The 21,972-nt window shown below is 39.5% G+C and overlaps 1 protein-coding gene across 2 annotated transcripts in view; it reads right to left on the reverse strand.

The window, feature by feature from the left end:
- Positions 1-21,972, reverse strand: part of ndst3 (N-deacetylase/N-sulfotransferase (heparan glucosaminyl) 3) — a 138,397-nt gene that overhangs the window by 34,912 nt on the left and 81,513 nt on the right. For both annotated transcript variants that reach the window (XM_017717433.2, XM_017717435.2), the window contains exon 6: positions 20,920-21,048. In XM_017717433.2, the coding sequence (XP_017572922.1) occupies positions 20,920-21,048 (129 nt within the window). The remainder of the gene's footprint in view (positions 1-20,919; positions 21,049-21,972) is intronic.

A 21,972-nucleotide genomic window follows, 5' to 3' on the forward strand; every position in this document is an offset into this window, starting at 1 on the left:
ATAAGAGACAATCGTTTTGTGTTGTCACTGCTGGAACAAAATCCTGTATCCACAACAAGTTACATAAAAAGCAAAATGTTCTTAACTTTCGATGTAAGTTAATGTAACATTAATGTAACATTTCATTTTGGAAACTTTATAAAATATCAAAAATAATTAAAAAATATATATTACATTACATTTAGCAGACGCTTTTATCCAAAGCGACTTACAAATAATGAGGTACATAGAACAAACATAGTCAGGCCTTAAAGAAGGCCAAAGGGTAATAGCGGGGTAGAGAAGGGAAGGAGGGCAAGAAGGAGATGAGGTTGGTAGTGGTTAGATTGCAAGAGGCGATCAGAGTAAGTGCTCCCTGAAGAGCTCTGTCTTCAGGAGTTTCTTAAAAATAGCGAGGGACGCCCCTGCTCTGACAGTGGAAGGTAGCTTGTTCCACCATTGGGGAATCAAGTATGAGAACAGTCTCGATTGCTTTGTGTGAATGTTTGGCAAAGCTAAGCGACATTCATTGGAGGATCGCAGCGGCCGGGTGGTGCTGTAAGCCTTTAGGAGCGAGTGCAGGTAGGAAGGAGCCTGCTCTGTTAACACCTTCTAGGCAATTGTAAGAGTTTTAAATTTGATAGGAGCAGCAACCGGTAACCAGTGGAGCTCAATGAGCAGTGGGGAGACATGCGCCCGTTTTGGTTGGTTAAAGACCAGACGCGCTGCAGCGTTCTGAACCATCTTCAGTGGTTTTACAACACAGGCTGGGAGGCCCATCAGTATGGCATTGAAGTAGTCGAGGCGTGAGATGACCACTGCTTGTACCAAGAGTTGGGTGGCTTGTTGTGTTAGAAACGGCCGTATCTGTCTGTTGTACAGCGCCAAGCAGCAGGACCGAGCCACCGAGGCAACATGGTGCGTAAAGGAGAGATATATGCCTACATATACTGCACATTGCTGCTGTCAGAAAACCTTATATCTCCAAAAAGGAGTCTTTACAGGACAAGAAAAAATGCTTAGCTTTTAATGGAAGTAAATGGAGTAAATATATTTTTCCATGCCATTTTGGAAAATTTCTGATGGTTCGTTCATCACGAAATTTTGACACAACATGAGAGGGCAACTGCCTTTTTCAAACTAGGTCAAAAAATGAAAAGTGACAAAAATGGACATACTAGGTTTTGTCCCGACAGTGATTTACACTGGAGGTTCTTGTTGAACTGTCAAATTCACAAGAAAAAAGGTTACAACTGTGTGCATAAACTAAACACCCCTGGTTGGATTACAGTTTTGTTGAGTTTCTAACTGGAAATTATAGTAAATTAAAGTAAATTAGTATTTACTTGCTTGAGTTTAACATATTGGAAACACATAAAATAGAAAATTGCCATAACTTTTACACAGGCCACATTCCATGCCTGTATGTTAAACTCAGCAAGTAAACAGTAACTGTGTATTAAAGTGTGTCTCAGTAGAGGATGTGTTAACTTAAATTTACTTAGAAAATCAACAAAATCTCATTCAACCAGAGGTGCCTTAACGTTTGCATAAGACTGTATTTCAGTAAAACACTGAATATCATGTAAGACAGCTAAAATACCTAATGTCAATCTACATTATATAAATGATTACTGATTAAACTAACCCACCCACCCAGCAAATATTTATATGGCAAGCGATTCCAAACTTTTGAACGCTAAATTTAAAACATTCACTCCTCCATCACTCTATTTTCCTCCTCATGTATCATACCTTCACTCCCCATTGGCAAAGCAGGCCTAATAAGACTCAAACCCCCCCCCAACCCCCACCCCCCAACTCCCACACACACAGTTCATTTAACGTGCGAGTCCAGCTGGAAAATTCAGTCCTCCAGCATTCTATATCTCTTTTTCACTCTTCCTCCCCACACTGGTTCCAGGTTAACGCTGTTTTATGTCTCGCCCCAAGACACACTGATCATCAGACACCCCCCCCAATTTCCATTACGGACCACTTAGTTCCACATACATTTCTTTCTGATGGAATTTTTTATTGCCTCTTAACACAGCTCGCCTTTCTCTCTCTTCTCTTCCCTTTAATTCATTCTCTCTCTTCGAATATTCTCATGTCTCTGTTCATTTCTGCTCCTCTACACAGAATTATGGCAGTTTCGTCATTCGGATGGACTAACTTTTTGTTATATTGCACTGTCCGTGTAAGTTTCTGTCTTTCGTTCTCTCTCAATTCACTGCTGCACAGAAAATGATCTCAACTTTGTGGTTCTGGCCTCTTGAAGAAAAAAAAAAAGAGAATCTGAACTTGGAGGCTTTCCTCTTCACTGTGCAAAAAAAATCTGATATTCTCCAAAATCACTTGAAATAAAATCTCTTTGCATTAACTTACATCAGAGATTAGCATTTTAGCCTCCTCTTGTAAAGATTTTGGAGATTTTTGGATTTTTTTTGTTTTAAAAGCCTTTTGGGTTTGAGACAGATAAATACGAGATAGATCAGAATGTCAGCTTTTATTTCCTGATATTTACATCTTAATTTGGTAAACAACTTTGAATATAATAACAGATAATAGGAACAGATAGTCTCAAAGTAAATTGAAGTAAATAACACTTAATATCTGGTTGCATATCAATTGCTTACCATTACTGCATCAAGTCAATGACCCACTGATATCTGTTGCATTGTTCTTTTGCGATGCTTTTCCAGGCTTTTACTGCAGCTTCTTTCGTTTGATGCTTGTTTGTTTTTCTTTGGGGGAAGGAGGGCATCCCATTGAGGAGGTGAAATGCATGCTCATTTGGGTTAAAGACACTTTTTGCCTCGATGATGTCCTTTGTTGTGTTAGCAGTGCATTTTGGGTCACTGTCTTACTGTAGATTGGTGCATTTCTCTGTTTACTGGCAGACAGAATGTTTCTGTAGACATCTGAATTCATTCTGTTGATACGGTCATGCATTACATCACCACTAAAGATTAGTGAGCCAGTTCCAGAAGCAGCCATGCAAAGCCCAAGCCATGACACTACCTCCACCATGCTTGACAGATGAGCTTGTATTGTAACAGTCTGACCACTTGGCTGTTACTATTAAAAGTCTGAGGACTAATGAGGTGAGTGTAAACCATGCAGTGCCAGTATACAACAAAGATGACAAATATATATTTTATTCAGTACCCTTTCACAATAAAAGTCTTCCCCTCCAGAAATTAACAGGAAAAGGTCACAAAAAATAATGTATATAAAATATACACACACCCACACTGATGGAAAACTGAGGCCACACCTTCTCCCAACACATCTCAATGAACAGCCTAAGGTTCCTAAGGACTTTAATCCGTGGGGTCACCTAAATAACACTATCAGGAACGTAAGTGTTAATACTTCTAGATAGGGATCCCACAGGTCCCCTTTATGTGGCGGTGTCACATTATGTTTTGGATTATGAACAGATCTTTTTTTTTTCTCCACACTTTGGGCTTTCCATCATTTTGGTAAGGTTAATCTAGTTCTCATCAGTCCATAAAACTCTGTTCCAGATCTGTGTGCCATGCCTTTTGCACAGAACACACTGTATGTTTCAATATTTTCTTATATAATTAAATAAAAAGTAATTGTGCCTCATAATGTGCAGAAGTGAGCTCACTGTAGGGATGCACTTACCAACAAATCAATAAAGCATGTGCCTGTGTTCTTACTTTATCCATCTTTCTTTCTTTCTTTCTTTCTTTCTTTCTTTCTTTCTTTCTTTCTTTCTTTCTTTCTCTCCCTTAATAGAAATGAAATGGAAAAGTATATTCTCTGATACTGTAAAAGTTACAGTAAACTGTAAAACAGTATATTCTCCTCATTAACATCTTTAATACACTCACTCTCTGTCTCTCTCTCACTCTCTCTCTCTCTCTCACATACAGAAAAACAAAGCCTACCTTCCTCTCGGTAGTCGAAAGGCCTCAATAATGAATGACAAATAAAATGAGTTTCCCTTTCAGGCTCAGTGGGCAATGAGAGTAGAACAGTGACACTCTGCTCTGCCAACGTTTCATCAACGTTTATCTCAGCAATAGACCAATGCCCCATTACCACATTAACATTCTGCCTCATATCTTATGAATTATTGACATTTCATCAATACTTCAACACACGGTGTGTCATAAGGAGCACAAAATCAATCTGTGCTTGACAAATCAAAGTCAGTTTAAAGAGAAGAGAGGAGATGAGAGGAAAGGGAAGCAGAGAAGAAGAGGAGCGGCGGGAGGAGAGCAAAACAGAGTAGCTCATTAATAACCTGAGCAGAATCTCTGAGAACTAAATGTCAACACTAATTAATTTAAAGAAAGAGCGAAGGAAAGGTACGTTGAGGTGGGTTATCATTAATAAAACACCAAGCCTAAGGGTTAGACAAGCCTTATCTCAAACTTTTAATATTAACGCAAGAAGACTAGCAATAAGACATCAGTACTGCTAATGCACTTCCACACGCAGTCAGCATCAGCCCTAGTAGACTCACAAGCTGTGTTCACACAGGCAGCCCAACTCTGCTTTGTTATGAATCTGACTGTTCTCATTAAGTCTCATCGCGCTGTGCGTAGCTGTTGCCTCATAGTAAGAGGGGCCTGGGTTTGATTCCCCAGCTGGGCAACGAGTGTGCCCTCTTTGTGGAGTCTGCAGGTTCACCCTGTGTCTGCAGGGGTTTCATAGAGCTTGAACATGCATATCTGAGCGTCTGCCCTGTGATGGACTGGTGACCCCTCCAGGGTGTATCCTGCTTTCTGCCCAACGAGCACTGGGACAGGCTCCAGCACCTCCATGACCCAGAAGGTGTGTGCGTGTATATTTACATTGTTTTATATAATAAAACTTATATAATAATATATAACCCAATAAATACTATATATTTCAAAGTAATAATAGTAACACAATACATATAATAATAACAACAACGTATAACCTAATCACGATTATTAAACAATTGTCATGGTTATTTGATCTGAAAATTATTATCCTAACTTCTAGTACTCTTTGACCTCCAGAGTGGCTACAGGAGTACTCCATGACCACCTAAATGGCTACTGGAGTACTCCTTGACAACTTGAATGGCTACAGAAGTACTCTGTGACCACCTAAATGGCTACAGATGTAGTCTGCAACCACCTGAATGGCTACAGGAGTAGTCTGTGACCTCCAGCACGGCTACACCAGCACAGTGAAGATAGATATACCTACAGTGACCAGTGATGTAAAAGCTGGATTTGAAACACACATCAGAAAAGACTAATTTGTGTTTCAAACCTTTTGTATAAAATTATTACACAGAAATGGACCTCATTAACCACCGCAGATTCTTTCTCTCACTCTGGAGTTCATTGCACTCGACTAATGGTCAACCTTGATGACTTCCTGCCTGAGGGAGGAGGAGAGTATCGACTGGCTCACTGCCTAGTGTGGCAGCCAATCGTTGAGTAATTGTTAATGCTGTAGTGGGTGGAGTGTGACCTGTAGTGCCCGGCCCATGGGATGGCAAACTGCCAGAACTTCTTTTGCTTTAGAAAAGTCTATGTAAACAAACAAAGCCAAAAGCAAGAAATGTCCCAAGGCCAAAAATGCATTCATACGTAGATTCCAAATGGAAAAATACTGATTTACTTTAGAATTTGATTTAGTATTAGCATCACAATGCTAGAAAAGGCAGAAAATGTTTATCTGTTCCCACAGGAGGTCTGTCATGTGCATGTCTGTGTTGGTCAGAGTAAAATGCATCAGCATATGGAATCTGCACATTATATCAGCAACCGTGTTTCCTCTCACTGCATAAAAGAAGCAAGAGTATCTTTATTGTGGGATGCAACTTTTTTTCAAGCACAAAAGCACATTCGGAGCTCAATTCAGATTGGTAAGTGCTTATTACTGTGCTGCTTAATCAGAGATACAATAAAACGTGACTGAAGCATGACTGTATTCCTATTTATATTTCTATGTTCTCATTCAAAGTGGTAGTTTATGAGAACATAAAAAAATCTAGGAATTTTCATCTTTGTTAGATGTCATTTTGTTCATACATCAAAATAAATGTAACAACAGTGCTGGAATTTTTACATTTTTTTTTTAACAGAGTGGATTTATTGGCAGAAGTAACCACTTTTTGTAGTGGCCTTAAAGAGTTAGATCATAATAAGAGTTCTTACATAATAAGAGACAGACTAAAATGTATGTCCAGCATAGATCCTGAGTCCTAGTATTCCAATATATCACATTTAGATTATTATTGTTAGAAAGTGATATGCAGTGACCTATTCAGGATCTAGCTCATGGGTCGGCAAAATACAGCTAGTAGCTAACACACGGAAAAGAGAGAGATTTAAGACGAACATTGATAATTTGGAAACAAATGAACTTATTTGCATTTATGAGCACTTCAGCTCGTTTCCTGATATGTTGAAATGGCCAAACAGTAAAAAAAAAGTCAGTTTCTTCAGCTTTTGGCTTGAATTTTTCTGTTCCACCTTAAGTGGTGCCCAAGATGCCAGAATGTAAATGAGCATGTGAAGCTGACTTAAGCCTCGTAAAAAGTCAAATGTTAAGAGACATTTTAGGAGAAACTATTCTACTTTTGTGGAAAAGGTTCCTGCCAGTGATGTGAGAAAAGCGGCTATAGCTGAGCTACAGCTTAAAGCAGAGCACAGTAACCTTCAACTTGAGTCATAAAGCTGAAGAACGGGTACAAAATAAAATATATATGGGCTGCACAAATCACTGAAACCCACAAATTATGACAAAAATGAACCACAAAGGTGAAGTCTTTGCCCACTAAAACAGAAGATCAAACAAAAGCTCCAAAGCAGAGGATTTAGCTAAATTCCTTAACATCAACATTCCACAAAAGTTCCTGAAGTTCCTATGGGATGCAATGAAAACTCAGAGTTTCTAAACTCAAGAAATCTCATGAAATCCCAAAGTATCTAAATTCAGGTCCTGTGGGCCACCTGCACTGCACTGTCTTGTGTTTTCCCTGCTCTAATACAACTGCTTCAACACACCTGCTAATTATCAAGCCCTTCATGAGCTGCAAGGTCCCCCCAGGACTGAAACTGAAATACACATTCCGTACAACAGAGTCATCATTAGACTGTAGAACATCAATTCTTTGATTCTAACATCATAAACAGTTCCCAAATCACAAAGGCTGAGTGAAGCTCTGAATATTCAGAATACAGAATACACCAAAACCAGTGACATAATCTGGATCTGGTTCACTTTAACAAATGCCATAATTAAGCTTTGAGCATGAGATTGAGTGTGATCAACGACACCAGAGGAATGAGACAAGACTTAAAAACTCAGCAAAGCCTCAAACCAAGCAAAGAAACCCTGACAAACAGAGAAAAATCTACATGTTGGCCCCCACAGTTCACAACTGTAATGTAAAATTCTGAGATCTCACTCAAGCAAAAGTGGCAATGTTCTGAGTATCCCTAAATTTTTTTAATATTGGAATTACTCAGAAGTTCCCTAGGCTCGAAAATCAAGAACAAAGAAAACCTACCAGTCAAAACCTGAAAATGAAATGAAAATTTACCGCAACGGCGAAGTCTTACTTAAGGTACTTAAAAGAGAAGATCTAACGCAAGCAGAAGTGCCAATGTGAAGGGCAGAATACAGTTGTATGCAAAAAATTGTTTTGTTGATATTCTAAGTGAAAATAAATTAAGACATTTTCTATAATGTATTTCTGCACATTTTAATGCACAATTACTGTTTATCTGCAGAATATAATACACTTGGAAAAAATGGCCTGTGCACAAGTTGTGACATTTTATATTTTATGTTTTATTCAATATGTTAAACTCTGTAAATGATTAGAAATGGTCTGCAATAATTTGCAGAAAAATGACATATTCAAGACTGCATGGTCTGTAAATTTTTACAATATATGCTATATGGCCAAAATATGTGGGTAACTGGCCAGGCTTTAGAAGGGCTCAGTAGCACTGAGATTAATAACTGACCATCACATTGATTTATCAGTCTACTCAGGCTTTAGCAGATCTCAGTAATATTGAGATTAATAATTGATCATCACATTGATTTATCAGTCTACTCAGGCTTTAGCAGAGCTCAGTAATACTGAGATTAAAAACAGACCATCACATTGATTTACCAGTCTACTCAGGTATTAGCAGAGCTCAGTAACACTGAGATTAATAACTGATCATCACATTATCAGTCTACTCAGGCTTTAGCAGAGCTCAGTAATATTGAGATTAATAATCGATCATCATATTGATTTATCAGTCTACTCAGGCTTTAGCAAAGCTCAGTAGCACTGAGATGATTAATTGATCATCACAGTGGTTTATCAGTCTACTCAGGCTTTAGCAGAGATCAGTAACACTGCGATTAATAACTGACCATCACAGTGATTTATCAGTCTACTCAGGCTTTAGCAGAGCTCAGTAACACTGAGATTAATAACTGACCATCACAGTGATTTATCAGTCTCCTCAGGCTTTAGCAGAGCTCAATAACACTGAGATTAATAACTGATCACATTGATTTATCAGTCTACTCAGGCTTTAGCAGAGCTCAATAACACTGAGATTAATAACTGACCATCACAGTGATTTATCAGTCTACTCAGGCTTTAGCAGAGCTCAGTAATACTGAGATTAATAAGTGATCATCACATTGATTTATCAGTCTACTCAGGCTTTAGCAGAGCTCAGTAACACTGAGATTAATAAGTGATCATCACATTGATTTATCAGTCTACTCAGGCTTTAGCAGAGCTCAGTAACACTGAGATTAATAAGTGATCATCACATTGATTTATCAGTCTACTCAGGCTTTAGCAGAGCTCAGTAACACTGAGATTAATAAGTGATCATCACATTGATTTATCAGTCTACTCAGGCTTTAGCAGAGCTGAGTAACACTGAGATGATTAATTGATCATCACAGTGATTTATCAGTCTACTCAGGCTTTAGCAGAGCTCAGAAACACTGAGATTAATAAGTGATCATCACATTGATTTATCAGTCTACTCAGGCTTTAGCAGAGCTGAGTAACACTGAGATGATTAATTGATCATCACAATGGTTTATCAGTCTACTCAGGCTTTAGCAAAGCTCAGTAACACTGAGATTAATAACTGATCACATTGATTTATTAGTCTACTCAGGCTTTAGCAGAGCTCAATAACACTGAGATTAATAAGTGATCATCACATTGATTTATCAGTCTACTCAGGCTTTAGCAGAGCTCAATAACACTGAGATTAATAAGTGATCATCACAGTGATTTATCAGTCTACTCAGGCATTAGCAGAGCTCAATAACACTGAGATTAATAAGTGATCATCACATTGATTTATCAGTCTACTCAGGCTTTAGCAGAGCTCAATAACACTGAGATTAATAAGTGATCATCACAGTGATTTATCAGTCTACTCAGGCTTTAGCAGAGCTCAGTAACGCTGAGATTAATAAGTGATCATCACAGTGATTTATCAGTCTACTCAGGCTTTAGCAGAGCTCAGTAATACTGAGATAAATAATTGATCATCACATTGATTTATCAGTCTACTCAGGCTTTAGCAGAGCTCAGTAACACTGAGATTAATAAGTGATCATCACATTGATTTATCAGTCTACTCAGGCTTTAGCAGAGCTCAGTAACACTGAGATTAATAAGTGATCATCACATTGATTTATCAGTCTACTCAGGCTTTAGCAGAGCTCAGTAACACTGAGATTAATAAGTGATCATCACATTGATTTATCAGTCTACTCAGGCTTTAGCAGAGCTCAGAAACACTGAGATTAATAAGTGATCATCACATTGATTTATCAGTCTACTCAGGCTTTAGCAGAGCTGAGTAACACTGAGATGATTAATTGATCATCACAGTGATTTATCAGTCTACTCAGGCTTTAGCAGAGCTCAGAAACACTGAGATTAATAAGTGATCATCACATTGATTTATCAGTCTACTCAGGCTTTAGCAGAGCTGAGTAACACTGAGATGATTAATTGATCATCACAATGGTTTATCAGTCTACTCAGGCTTTAGCAAAGCTCAGTAACACTGAGATTAATAACTGATCACATTGATTTATTAGTCTACTCAGGCTTTAGCAGAGCTCAATAACACTGAGATTAATAAGTGATCATCACAGTGATTTATCAGTCTACTCAGGCTTTAGCAGAGCTCAGTAATACTGAGATGAATAATTGATCATCACATTGATTTATCAGTCTACTCAGGCTTTAGCAGAGCTCAATAACACTGAGATTAATAACTGACCATCACAGTGATTTATCAGTCTACTCAGGCTTTAGCAGAGCTCAGTAATACTGAGATTAATAAGTGATCATCACATTGATTTATCAGTCTACTCAGGCTTTAGCAGAGCTCAGTAACACTGAGATTAATAAGTGATCATCACATTGATTTATCAGTCTACTCAGGCTTTAGCAGAGCTCAGTAACACTGAGATTAATAAGTGATCATCACATTGATTTATCAGTCTACTCAGGCTTTAGCAGAGCTCAGTAACACTGAGATTAATAAGTGATCATCACATTGATTTATCAGTCTACTCAGGCTTTAGCAGAGCTGAGAAACACTGAGATGATTAATTGATCATCACAGTGATTTATCAGTCTACTCAGGCTTTAGCAGAGCTCAGAAACACTGAGATTAATAAGTGATCATCACATTGATTTATCAGTCTACTCAGGCTTTAGCAGAGCTGAGTAACACTGAGATGATTAATTGATCATCACAATGGTTTATCAGTCTACTCAGGCTTTAGCAAAGCTCAGTAACACTGAGATTAATAACTGATCACATTGATTTATTAGTCTACTCAGGCTTTAGCAGAGCTCAATAACACTGAGATTAATAAGTGATCATCACATTGATTTATCAGTCTACTCAGGCTTTAGCAGAACTCAGTAACACTGAGATTAATAATTGATCATCACAGTGATTTATCAGTCTACTCAGGCATTAGCAGAGCTCAATAACACTGAGATTAATAAGTGATCATCACATTGATTTATCAGTCTACTCAGGCTTTAGCAGAGCTCAGTAACACTGAGATGATTAATTGATCATCACAATGGTTTATCAGTCTACTCAGGCTTTAGCAGAGCTCAATAACACTGAGATTAATAAGTGATCATCACAGTGATTTATCAGTCTACTCAGGCATTAGCAGAGCTCAATAACACTGAGATTAATAAGTGATCATCACATTGATTTATCAGTCTACTCAGGCTTTAGCAGAGCTCAATAACACTGAGATTAATAAGTGATCATCACAGTGATTTATCAGTCTACTCAGGCTTTAGCAGAGCTCAGTAACACTGAGATTAATAAGTGATCATCACATTGATTTATCAGTCTACTCAGGCTTTAGCAGAGCTCAGTAACGCTGAGATTAATAAGTGATCATCACAGTGATTTATCAGTCTACTCAGGCTTTAGCAGAGCTCAGTAATACTGAGATGAATAATTGATCATCACATTGATTTATCAGTCTACTCAGGCTTTAGCAGAGCTCAGTAATACTGAGATTAATAAGTGATCATCACATTGATTTATCAGTCTACTCAGGCTTTAGCAGAGCTCAGTAACACTGAGATTAATAAGTGATCATCACATTGATTTATCAGTCTACTCAGGCTTTAGCAGAGCTCAGTAACACTGAGATTAATAAGTGATCATCACATTGATTTATCAGTCTACTCAGGCTTTAGCAGAGCTCAGAAACACTGAGATTAATAAGTGATCATCACATTGATTTATCAGTCTACTCAGGCTTTAGCAGAGCTGAGTAACACTGAGATGATTAATTGATCATCACAGTGATTTATCAGTCTACTCAGGCTTTAGCAGAGCTCAGAAACACTGAGATTAATAAGTGATCATCACATTGATTTATCAGTCTACTCAGGCTTTAGCAAAGCTCAGTAACACTGAGATTAATAACTGATCACATTGATTTATTAGTCTACTCAGGCTTTAGCAGAGCTCAATAACACTGAGATTAATAAGTGATCATCACAGTGATTTATCAGTCTACTCAGGCTTTAGCAGAGCTCAGTAATACTGAGATGAATAATTGATCATCACATTGATTTATCAGTCTACTCAGGCTTTAGCAGAGCTCAATAACACTGAGATTAATAACTGACCATCACAGTGATTTATCAGTCTACTCAGGCTTTAGCAGAGCTCAGTAATACTGAGATTAATAAGTGATCATCACATTGATTTATCAGTCTACTCAGGCTTTAGCAGAGCTCAGTAACACTGAGATTAATAAGTGATCATCACATTGATTTATCAGTCTACTCAGGCTTTAGCAATGCTCAGTAACACTGAGATGATTAATTGATCATCACAATGGTTTATCAGTCTACTCAGGCTTTAGCAGAGCTCAGTAACACTGAGATTAATAACTGATCACATTGATTTATCAGTCTACTCAGGCTTTAGCAGAGCTCAGTAACACTGAGATTAATAACTGATCACATTGATTTATCAGTCTACTCAGGCTTTAGCAAAGCTCAGTAACACTGAGATTAATAACTGATCATCACAGTGATTTATCAGTCTACTCAGGCTTTACCAGAGATCAGTAATGCTGAGATTAATAACTGCCTCATCACATTGATTTATCAGTCTACTCAGGCTTTAGCAGGAACTTTAGTGTTTGCAAAAAGAAATTGTGTTAATTTTTAGAGTATGTCTGATTAGTATGTTTGCTACTCAGACTCAACTCAGACTGAATACAGACACTTAATTTCTGCATTCTGAATAAATATTCCAGATTATGATTTAAATAAACCGAAAAAGAACAGGCCTTCCCGCCTGTTGTAAGAGAACATGCAACACCAGCGTAAGCGGCAAGGTGATGCACCTAAAAATCTGTAAAAATAACTAACAAGTGTAAAGCAAAGAAATTTTATGCTCAACTCGACATCTGTCATAATGGCAATAAGGTGGCTTGACAAAACCAACATAAAAGTTATCTACTTCTTTTGTACTGTGTTCAGAGGTCACTACAACCACAACACTTTGCACAATCATACAGCCTATACAGTATGCTTGTGTTTTTGGAAAAAATATAAACAGGCTGGATCTCAAACGCTCTCTTCCAACTCTGTTGTTGGAAAAAAAAAAAAATATATCTCCAAAATGGTAACTTTACAGGAGAAGGAAAAAACCTACTTTACTTGTAATGCAAGTCAAAGGAACCAGACTTTTTTCCAATTCATTTTGGGCCATTTCTTTTGGACCTATCATCATGAAATTTACATACAATGTAAAGACCAACAGGCATTTTCAAATTATGTCAAAAACTGAAAAATGCTAAAAATGGAGATACAAGGTGTTGTTCTGACAGCAGTGATATTCAGTGGTCAATGGTTGCTTAGCAACAATATCACACTGGGCTGGAGGTTAGGGAACTGGCCCTGTAACCAGAAGGTTGCCGGTTCGAACCCCAGCGCCGACAGTCCATGATTAAGGTGTCCTTGAGCAAGACAACCCCCAATTGCTCCCCAGACGCAGTGGATAGGGCTGCCCACCACTCTGGGCAAGTGTGCTCACTGCCCCCTAGTGTGTGTGTATTCACTAGAGTGTATGTGGTGTTTCACTTCACAGATGGGTTAAATGCGGAGGTGGAATTTCCCTGTTTGTGGGATTAAAAAAGTATCACTTAAATCTCCATTATTATTAAAAATAACAAATTATCTAAAACATTGAGTATTTCAATAGAATTTATGTTGGCTGCCACTTTAAGAAACAAGCAATGCATTACTATGGTTTTATCATGGGGAAGGGAGTTTTCAGGCAGTTTTTAGGCTTTGCCACACACACATTGCCAACCAGCTGGTATACTATAGCAATGGCCTAGCAACACTTTAGCAACCACCCTGGATATGATAGCAATGCCCTAAGCCATAGCATGTTTAAGGCATGGTTACATCAGTGTTTTGTAGCAGGGTTCAAGTGTAACCCTGTTTAGTTTGATCATGGTAGGTAGAGCTAATGTTAGGCTAGTTTTTTCTTGAAGACATATACAATACAATATTAGCTTTACGTAGTTAACTGAAGATCCAACACCTGTAATTTCACAGATTTCATCATTTCACATACATGTGGGGCAGTCGTGGGCTGGAGGTTAGGGAGCTGGCCCTGTGACCGGAAGGTTGCCGGTTCGATCCCCAGGGCCGACAGTCCATGACTGAGGTGTCCTTGAGCAAGACACCTAACCCCCAACTGCTCCCCGGGCGCCATGGATAGGGCTGCCCACCGCTCCGGGCAAGTGTGCTCACTGCCCCCTAGTGTGTGTGTTCACTAGTGTGTATGTGGTGTTTCACTTCACGGATGGGTTAAATGCAGAGGTGGAATTTCCCCGGTTGTGGGATCAAAAAAGTATCTCTTAATCTTACTTAATGTATACATGCCTTCAAAAACGCAAAAGGGTACTTTATGAGGAAGAGTTTGGTACTTTATGAGGAAGAGTTTGGTACTTTATGAGGAAGAGTTTGGTACTTTATGAGGAAGGGTTTGGTACTTTATGAGGAAGGGCTTGGTACTTTATGAGGAAGAGTTTGGTACTTTATGAGGAAGGGTTTGGTACTTTATGAGGAAGGGCTTGGTACTTTATGAGGAAGAGTTTGGTACTTTATGAGGAAGGGTTTGGTACTTTATGAGGAAGGGCTTGGTACTTTATGAGGAAGAGTTTGGTACTTTATGAGGAAGGGTTTGGTACTTTATGAGGAAGGGTTTGGTACTTTATGAGGAAGAGTTTGGTACTTTATGAGGAAGGGTTTGGTACTTTATGAGGAAGAGTTTGGTACTTTATGAGGAAGGGTTTGGTACTTTATGAGGAAGGGCTTGGTACTTTATGAGGAAGAGTTTGGTACTTTATGAGGAAGGGCTTGGTACTTTATGAGGAAGAGTTTGGTACTTTATGAGGAAGGGTTTGGTACTTTAAGAGGAAGGGTTTGGTAATTTATGAGGAAGAGTTTGGTCCAAATACTGTACTACATCAAGCTCCCATTTTCCATCAGCCCGACCCCAAAACTGCGTCTAACATCACGTCTTTCGCCCTTTCATGTCACCTCATGACGTGAAAGCAAACATAACATTAAGCACATTAAACATACATAATATTCTTATAATTGCCATAACTCATCACCTAAATCTTAATTCAATTTAAATGGCTATAACATACAATATGTTACAGAACTTCTCTGAAACTGCATCCAGGTCTTCATCTAGTGGGTAGAGAGAAGTTTTGGTCATGTATTTTTACAGAAAGGATTTATGCTATTTGGGTGACTAAATGAGTTCTGGTGTTTGCTAGCAAGAACAGCTCCAGCTCTGAACTAAAAAAGTCAAATTTGGAATTTTCTTTGAACATTTATTCGTAGATGTTTCTGTGCCGGGACAGATTTTACTTGGTAGGGGTATGGCTATGTTGGTGGACCCTGTTTTCCAGATCTCGTTTAAGGTCCCACCAATCCAGCTCTGTTAGCAGCGCTCAAAACTAAAGGATGCAAATGAACCCTCTGAACCCGGCTCCGGTCCTGAGGGCCTGCAGTAACTCAACTGCTGCGACACACCTGCTAATTGTCAAAGCCTTCGTGAGTCGAAACAGACGTGGAGGTGCAGGGTCCCCCTCAGGACTGGAGTTGGAATACAACGGAGTCATCATTAGGAGACTGTAGAACATCGCCATCAAAGCTTCGACGCTAACAAATCAAACTATTCCCACATCAAAAAGACTCAGTGAAGCTGGAGCGAAAACGGAGGAATATTGATAGAGACAGCAGGACTCATTATTGAATATGAAGACTCTGCGAGTTTAGATTAATACACTGCGCTCCTCTGGGTCTCGGAGAGTGCGGAGAACATCTGAACGAGAACAAGGCAATAACGTTCGCTTAATGAGGACACGCGCGTGGGCTTACTTAATGAAAGACAATAATATAAATACACGTTCAGAACAATAAGATGACAGTGGAGCCGAGCCCAGGAGACTGATCATAATAACGCAACGTGATGGAATAATTATGACATTCATTTACGAAACATAATAATCATCATCATGATTATTTGTAGCAAAATATAAGCTCGACTAGATGCCTCCCGTTTAAAGAGTTCTAGAGTAAAGAGAAGCAAGCTGTGCGTGTTTATTCATCTGTTTATGCGCGAGAGTGGAACGTGCGCATGCCAGGTTGTATATTTCTTTGCGATTGTGAGTGCAGGCATGCGTGCAGCTACGACAGAGGGAGGTTCACTGATTGAGGAGACTAAATTAACTGCGCGTATGGACCGTTCCTCCTGCATTAGTCAGAGCCGGAAGAGCGAAGAGAAAGTAATTATCTTTACACATCAGAACCAACGCACTCGCGCATCCAGGCACACTCACTGCTCTAATAAAAACAGGGCCAATATAGCAGACCTGCTCCACTGCAGATCTGCACCACGTAAAGGTGCACCACAGACAGAGGTGGAAAAGAGACGCTCTCTTTTTCTCTATTCACTCTCCCTCTCTTTCTTTCTGTGTCTGCCGTTCTCTTTCTCTCATTTCTTTATGCAGAAGATTCTGTGCATATGCACATTTTAAAAAATGCAGAAAAAGAATTTGCTTCAAGATCACCAAAGGTGTGAACGGAAGCCCTGCTTCTGTTTGTCTCTCTTTCTCTCTCTTCCTTACTTTCCCTCTCTCTTATTGTCTCTCTCACTCATTCTTTCGCTGGCTCTCTCCTCTTTTGTCTCTTCTTATCTTGCTGTCTTTCTCAGCCTGTATCTTTTTCTTTCTTCGTCTCTCTTCTTTCTGTTTTCCCCTCAGTGTTTCTCTCTTTTTTCCTTTTTCTTTCTCTCACTACTTCTTTTCTATTTCTTAGCGTCTTCCTCTGTCTCGTGCGCTCTTTCGCTTTTCCTCTCTCTCATTCCTTTTCATGCATTCCCTTCCCAATTCTGTCTCTTCTTCCTCTCTTCGTCTTTCTTTGACGTTCTCTAGCTGTCTTTCTCAGCCTCTCTTTCACTTTCTTCTTCTCTCCCCCATTCTTTCTGTTTCTTTCTTGCTTTCCTTCCTTTTTCTTTCTTCTTCTCTTTCTTCGACTTTCTCTCAGTCTTTCTCAGCCTTTCTCGTCATCTCTCTCATTCTTTTTGTCGCTTTCTGTCTTGCTTTCTTCTTTCTTTCCTTTTTCTTCCTCTATCTCGCTCTTTTCCATTTCATACCGTCTTTCTCGCTTCCTTCCTATTTCTTCTTCTCTCTTCCTCTCTCTTGTTCACTTTCATGCATTCCGTCTCTGTTTCTCTCTCTCTCTCTCATTCTCATTTCCTCTTTCTCTTATTCTCTCATTTTCTGCCCTCTCTCATTCTCTCTCTTCGTCTTCCTCTCTCATGGAATTTCTCTTTTGGTCTTCCTTTCTTCCACTCTCTCTCTCTCTCTCTCTCTCTCTCTGTCCTCCACTTTCTCTTTCTTCTTCTCACATTCTCTTTCACTCATTCTCTCTCTCATTCTCTTCCTCTATTTCCACATTTTCTTTCTCACATTCTCTCTTGTTTTCTCTGTGTTGCACTGTGGTCCAACGTTCATATTCAATGTTGACTTGTCTTTACAAAGTCCTTCCACTGACATTTGTATTATTGTAGCTAAACGCTGCTGTAGCTACAGTCTGTCTACATAGCAGTGAGCACACTGTATAACTGACTGCAGCCGAGGTGCACAAACACGGTCTGTCAGAGAGATCCATGGCAAGAGTGCACCTGATGACACAATCCCACTGTCTCACAGGAATAAACATGAGAAGTCTATCACAAGCCAGCCTCAAGACTGAGAAACTTGTCGTCCCCGTTTCTGTAGAGTTCGTGCAGAGATTAGAGAGAGATCTATGTGAATCATTTTAAAACATGGATCTGTGCTCTTTCCGTTGCTCTACAGCCTCCCGTCTGTTTCCCCTCGCCATATTATTGTTTGGGTCGCTTGCCTAGATACAGCTTGTCGTAGAGGTGCTCACATTTGAAGATTCAATTGCCAAGCCTGGCCACTGGAGAGCAAGCAGGCATTTTAACCCCTGACTTTTTGATGTACTGGGGTGACACCCCACCACATTCCGGGGCTCAAATAGCTTACATCAAAAAACCTCCATTCTATAAACGGCACAGACTGCTGACCAATTAGCACAAACAGACTGAGCCAACACAGCAGCAGAACCAATTAAATTCTCAGTTTCAGCTGGAGGACTACATCAGGGGTGTCCAATCCTGGTCTTGGAGTTTTACCACCCTGTAGTTTTGCTCTAAACCTAAACTGATGTAAAGGTAAAGAAGACCTTCAGGAGCCTCCAAGACCAGATGGGTGGTTTACTGCCTCATAGCCATAAGAAAAAGGCAACTGGCTCTTTTTTACTGAAGGGCAGTCTCCTCCTTTATAATGTAAGGACTCTGGCCAAACCCAGTCAAAACATAAACTATTTATATCCAATCATAATCAGATTTCTGCAGTTATCTGTTTATCCAAATGCTCATGTAAACATCATACGACGATCTAGAAATCCGATTAAGAAATTAAAAAGCTAGATTTTAGCTCACTAATCAGATTTCACAGTGCATGTATACTCTTACTCTGATTTGGAGCGACACTGAAACCAACTACATGCTTGACGAAATGAGGGATCTAAATATTATTATATTATTATATATTATTAACGTTATGTATGTTCATATTTTTCAGGTAAAGTGGCGTGATGTTTTTTAAAAAAAGCCATAATATGAAGTTTAAGTTTTACATTACGTTTGCGTCAAGTCTTCTGCTGTGAGTTTATTGGCTGGTTGCAAACCAGAAAGCCGATTACTGCCTGACTCATATAGACCTGGAGTTTCCCGTTATCTGATTACTCAAGTGCATATAAACATATTGATAGGATTACTGACAAAATCGGATTTTCTGCAGTTATCGGATTATTAAGTGCATGCAAACGTATTATTAGGTTAACAAGCATTGACACTATATTATAGACATGACACTAGACGTAGCGCTGACAGTTAGTTTTACTTAGTTTGGCTTAGTTTGTCAGAGAACAGAGATCATTTGTCAAACAGTCAGCCACGGATTTATTAGCACACTTTATTTTTCAAAATTTTCCCCCAACACTTTTTAGTCATTGAGAACTTTAAGCCATTTTTGGTGGCTGAAATTTCAGTGTATCCCTGCAACAAATTATCATCCCATTGCTGACCCTTATCTTAACCGTAATCTTACTGGTTCTTTTACATTTGATTAAAAAAAAGCACATTGTTCCTCATTTTTCCTGCCCGAGGTCCCCACAATGTCACACTTATGTTCTCCAGCGATCTGGGGACATTTGGTCGCCACGATGAGTTGAATATGCACACACACACACACACACACACACACACACACACACATCCAGAAGCTCTTGTTTTTTAATGTCGCAGCTGATTTGAGCAGAGCATAGTCACAGTGGGGGAGCAGAGGAATGCATGCTGGGAGAAAAGAGCATGCTGGGAAAATTAATCTATAAAACACTGACATGCACTCCTGGAGAGAAAAAGAGAGAGAGAGAGAGAGAGAGAGAGAGAGAGAGAGAGAGAGAGAGAGAAAGAGATGACAAAGTGGATGAGACAGAGCAAGAGAGGGAAGGCGAGATAAGGGGAAACAATGAGACAGGAAAGAGAGCCAGATAGAGAGAAACAGAGAGAGAGAGAGACAGACAGACACAACAAGAGCTCCCACTGTGATGATGCTTATTAATATTTGTAGTTGTGTAATTGAATAACAGACATACAGCTGCTTGTGCTACTGACAGGCTAAAGATTTATTTAGCACTGAGCCTTAGCGGCGCAGCAGGCGTTCACTATGTGTGCCTCGTTTTCTTTAAGTTTCTCACCCTATTCAGTCATCTCCACTTCATGAGAGTGTCCCTTAGTCACAAGACAACAGCAGGAGGGGGACTTGCTCATTCCAGTGACTGCCAATACACACAACTAGTTGCAACCAGCCACAGCTAGCTGGAGACAAACGCAGTGGGAGGTATACAAGTTGGTCCAGTATAGTGGTTGAAATTCTTCTTAAAGTACGAGTTTTATCATCAAAGTGCTTCTATCTGCAGTGCTTCCATTTCTCAGCTCAGGCAGTCATGTCCAACTTTAAGAGAACTATTTTCAAGTCACAAGACAATAACAGGATTATTCTAATACCTGCAGTGACTGCCAAGACATTTTGTAGCTAGCTTGGCATGAATTCAGGGGACTTCAACCCCCCCAGCATTTTCTTTAAAGAGGAGCTCCACCGATTTTACAGAATTACTTGTAGATGTAAACAAAATCTGAGTGGAGACAAAATTGTTCACTGTTATAGTGCTAGAAACCAGATGTCCGAGGCATTTAATGGCTCTAAAAGCTGCATTCCATTAAGTTATTTCACAAACGGCTATGAATGCATTGCTTGATACTTGAAACACTGTTTTGTGATAGTTTTGTTATAAAGTTTTGGTCTGAAATGTATTTTTTAGTATAAATGATTACTCCATGATCAGAGTTTCCTGTCAAAACCACATTCCGAGATCACCGAGATCAATGCGCGACAGCTAACATGCTTTTGTAGTTACTACACTGTAGCTACAGCAATTAAAACGCTGGTGCTGTATCAGATTCAGTGAAAAATTCACCTTCACCTTTGACTAATCAGGTCCTCATGCTGGGGATTGGGTGAAAACACGCAGCCGTTCAATCTAGCCAAAACTAGCTGCGGACAGTTGACCACACTTTACCACTCCACTGTGCTCAGCCATGACTGAAACAGTAAACTCATGGTTGTGGTATTGCTGGGATTCGCTGCCAGCCAGGTTTTGCTGTAGCTTCACTACTATGTGTGTATGTGGGGACTTACAGGGTTGAGCAGGACAGTCAGAAAGAGTTCTCCTCCTCGGATACTCTTGTCCAACTCTTTCGGACCTCCAGGGTATTCCTTATAGAAGATGGTGTGTGTGAACAAACCACACGTCTGACGCGGCAGCACCTAAACACGCACAAAAAAACACAAACATATTAATGTTACCATGTATTATGTTACATTACATGCTTTAAATTGTGTTTTGTACATGTTGTCCATTGTGGTATGTGGGTATTTTTTGTGTTGCTCAATGTATTATGTATTGCGTTCTGTTACATCACACATACATAGTGTTTTGTATTGTGCCATGTAACATAGTGCATAGTACACTCACTGAGTTCACTCAGAATGGTGCGTTAAAAAAGCATCCAGTGACGGAAACGCATTGTTGATAAGAGAGGTCAACGGAGAATGGCCAGACCGGTTCAAGCTGAAAGGAAGGCTACACTAACTCAGAGAACCACTCTGAGGTGGATGGGCTACAACAGCAGAAGACCATATCAGGTTTTATTTCTGTCTATCAAATACAGAAAAGCCAAGGCTGCAGTGGGCACAGGGTCACCAAAACTAGAAAATATAGCCTGGTCTGATGAAATTGAATTTTTTGATGAGGAACACAGATGGTAGGGTCAGTGTTTGGCACTAAGGGTCAGTGTTTGGAATCCATGGTCCCAAACTGCCTTATCTCAACAGTCCAGGCTGGTGGTGCAATGGTGTGGCAAATGTTTACTTGACATGCTTTCATGCTTTGGGCCTGTTAATCACAGTCAATCACGGCTTGAATGCCTCAGCTTACTTGAGTATTGTGGCTGACCATGTGCCTCAGGAGATTTGCAGCATGAAAGTGCACCTGAGAAATATGCAGGAATTACGCCATACATGGACCAGAATCTCATAGTATATACTTTGCTGTTACATGAATTACATTGTATATTGTGTCACAGGTTGTATATTGTGTTACGTGACATGACGTAGTGTGTATTGTCGTTAGGTGATGTGTATTATGTTACACTGTTATGTGATGTACATCATTTGTAGTTGTGTTTTGAT

Source organism: Pygocentrus nattereri, chromosome 22 (genome assembly GCF_015220715.1).
Source record: "Pygocentrus nattereri isolate fPygNat1 chromosome 22, fPygNat1.pri, whole genome shotgun sequence".
NCBI classification, from domain to species: Eukaryota; Metazoa; Chordata; class Actinopteri; order Characiformes; family Serrasalmidae; genus Pygocentrus; species Pygocentrus nattereri.